We start from the raw sequence: 3,221 nt of genomic DNA on the forward strand, positions 1-3,221 counted from the left end.
GCACGCACGCACGCACATACACGCACGCACGCACGCACGACGGACGCACGCACGCACATACAGGCACGCACGTACGCTCAGATCACCCAATTGCTGCAGGTAACGCACGCACGCACGCACATACACGCACGCACGCACGCACGACGGACGCACGCACGCACATACAGGCACGCACGTACGCTCAGATCACCCAATTGCTGCAGGTAACGCACGCACGCACGCACATACACGCACGCACGCACGGACGCTCAGATTACCAAGCTACAGAAAGTAACGCACGCATGGACGCACGCACACACACGCACGCACGCGCGCACACACGCGCACGCACGCACGGACCTATAGACCGCGTTACCAATGCTCTTATCTCTATTATAGCTGAAGCAGAAGCTGGAAAAGAACCTGGAAAAGATGAGGGAGGACTATCAACGTGAGCTGGATGAGAAAGATAACGAGCTAGATGCTATCAAGGGAAAAACCATGCAGCGGGTGAGCTATTCTCGATTAATTAATTAAACGCGATCGGAAAGTGACTTCACACGTCCACTGATGACGAGCCATCACGTGATCGCATCTGCGCTCGTAGCTCGGTAACGTGGTCGATCTGTTTGTAGTNGAGATTAAACGTCGAGTCGATCTGTTTAGTAGATTGCAATAGATATATATATAGTATAGAATATTATATAATATAATATAACGTATATGATACAGATAACGCAAACGGACCGATGCGGCCGAATTTTCTTTTTCCTTAACACGGTTATATTCAGGAGTAGATCAATAGTCCCATATAATCTAACTCCTGATATAGTCCATATGGCGCTTGATATACAAGCACATAAAGTCAAACTATACTCGCATCAATGTTTTTCCGTTATTATATCAAGAATGATGCAAAAAATCCATAACCCTAACCCTAACCACTACCAGTCCTTTAAAGAATCACGAGCTGCCGACCGCGCTCGCAATTGACATTGAATCGAACATAACAGAAGCCAAATAGTCTGCATTATCTGTATTATAAATTGCGACACACACAATTAATTGAAAAAATAAAATAAGTAAGTCTAAGATCACACGAAAATATTATATTTCAATTCCGAAATTGTACAAAAAACAAACACATTACAGTTTTAGTAAATAATGCATTCACCAACACCAATGAACAGTAAAAGTCATAGAATAAACAAAAAATCAAGTCTAGATAAATAGTCGATAGAAAAATCAAATAAGTACAAATCTACAATACATCGACAAATAATTAGTAATTAATGATGCATTAAGCTATTAATAGAATAAATGCTTGACAAAATTAATTATTATGCAATTACTTGTTAGATATGTGTGATGTCTTTATGACTTGGCGATAAGTCGTGCGACGTTGCAGGATAAACTTGTGTTATTGCGCGTTTTTTACACGGTTGGCGTGCATGTGGGGGTGTAAGTTCAGGGTGACGATGGTTGTGTTGGCGTGTCACGTGACGCGTTTTGACACCAACTCATTCATACCATAAATATCCGACGAGCCTATTTATAAATGAAATAAAGTAAATAATTATATATGTATATATACTATGTGTCTGTATGTATACTCTCCTCTACGTGGATACATGTATTGATGTTTTTATATGTATGTGTATTCGTAATATACATTGCTGCCGGTAGTTGAAGCTACTGGAAGCCAACAGCTGTCTGGAGAGAAGACGAGCGCCAGCTGCTGGTTGAGAGACCAAACCACACGCCTGCAGTCCGATCGTAGAATCAGTCCACTCTTACAGCCTCGCAGCAGGTATGCTACTATCACGCTACGCACGAGCCACGTGAACGCACTGCACACACACCACGCCACGACACACACACAACGTCACACACACACACACACATCCGATACACACACACCACCACGCACATAACACACACCGCGACACAACACTTTGTTTCTTCTTACAGATAATTTAGACCATGTCTATGAGGGTACTACCCACGCCCATACTACTAACTATTGCTGCTTACATGTCAACATCACAGCAGCAGCAACAGCAGCACACACACACATACACACCAGCACACACACAACACACACACACGACACACACAACACACAACACTATACTAACACACACACACCACACACACACACACACACACACACCATACACACAGGCCATCGCCACACACACACAACACTACAACACACAACATACACACACACACACACACACACACCTCAGTAATTTTATCGGTATCTTGTTGAAAAATGACAGGGTGATCATCAATAAGCTCTTGTTGATGATTATTAGAGGACTGATCAACGAGATCTTGTTGGTGAACGACGCGATGATCAATAGATAATGAATGACGGAGTGATCTCGTGATTTCGCAGACTCCCAAACGCGACGTCGTGAAGGAGAAGAAACTGAAGAGAGAGCTTCACAAGACTCGCGCGCTGCTGAAGGATGCTCAGTCCATCATCGAACACAAGCAAGAGAAGGAACCGAAGCGCGATCAAGTGAAGCAGATTAAAAAACAGGTGACATCAGCGGGACGCTAAAAGCTGCGAAATTCATTGCCCATTCTCGCACTTGTTACACAGTACAATAATGATATTGAATCCCCCACTTGTTACAGAATATAATAATGATATTGAATCCCCCACTTGTTATACAATACAATAATGATATTGAATCACCTACTTGTTATACAATACAATAATTATATTGAATCCCCAACTTGTTATACAATACAAATAATTATATTGAATCCCCAACTTGTTATACAATACAATAATGATACTGAATCCCAAACTTTTTATAATTACACGATATAATTATACTGAAATGATAGACGTGGATACAGAATCAGCTTCCTATTTATAATAAACTATATAACTATATATAACTATAGATATCGTTTATAATATCTAAAAATAATGTTGCTTGTGGCTCTATTGCTTATTGGCCGTGTTGCTAAAAGATTACGCTATATTGTTAACTAATTGATTGTATAACGAATTTGTTCTAGTTGGAAGAAGCCGAGTTGGGAAAGTCTATTGCGATCAAGGCTAAGCAAACGCTGGAGGAGGAAGTGCAGGAGCTGCAGCAGCAGCTGGAGGATATTCATAGAGAGAAGCGAATAGTATGTACCGCCACCGTAGCTGGTGTGTGTATGTGTGTGTGTGTGTGTGTGTGTGTGTGTGTGTGTGTGTGTGTGTGTGTGTGTGT

General features: G+C 41.8%; 1 protein-coding gene across 1 annotated transcript in view; it reads left to right on the forward strand.

The window, feature by feature from the left end:
- LOC106813645 (unconventional myosin-XVIIIa-like) overlaps positions 1 to 3,221 on the forward strand; it is a gene marked incomplete at its 5' end in the record, with an annotated part of 12,748 nt that overhangs the window by 2,278 nt on the left and 7,249 nt on the right. The window contains 6 exons of the mRNA XM_014817837.1: positions 379 to 489; positions 587 to 590; positions 1,666 to 1,779; positions 1,831 to 1,834; positions 2,380 to 2,530; positions 3,022 to 3,135. Coding sequence (XP_014673323.1) covers positions 379 to 489; positions 587 to 590; positions 1,666 to 1,779; positions 1,831 to 1,834; positions 2,380 to 2,530; positions 3,022 to 3,135 — 498 coding nt within the window. The remainder of the gene's footprint in view (positions 1 to 378; positions 490 to 586; positions 591 to 1,665; positions 1,780 to 1,830; positions 1,835 to 2,379; positions 2,531 to 3,021; positions 3,136 to 3,221) is intronic.

The sequence above is a fragment of the Priapulus caudatus genome, unplaced genomic scaffold (assembly GCF_000485595.1).
Source record: "Priapulus caudatus unplaced genomic scaffold, Priapulus_caudatus-5.0.1 Scaffold804, whole genome shotgun sequence".
Taxonomy (NCBI): Eukaryota; Metazoa; Priapulida; class Priapulimorpha; order Priapulimorphida; family Priapulidae; genus Priapulus; species Priapulus caudatus.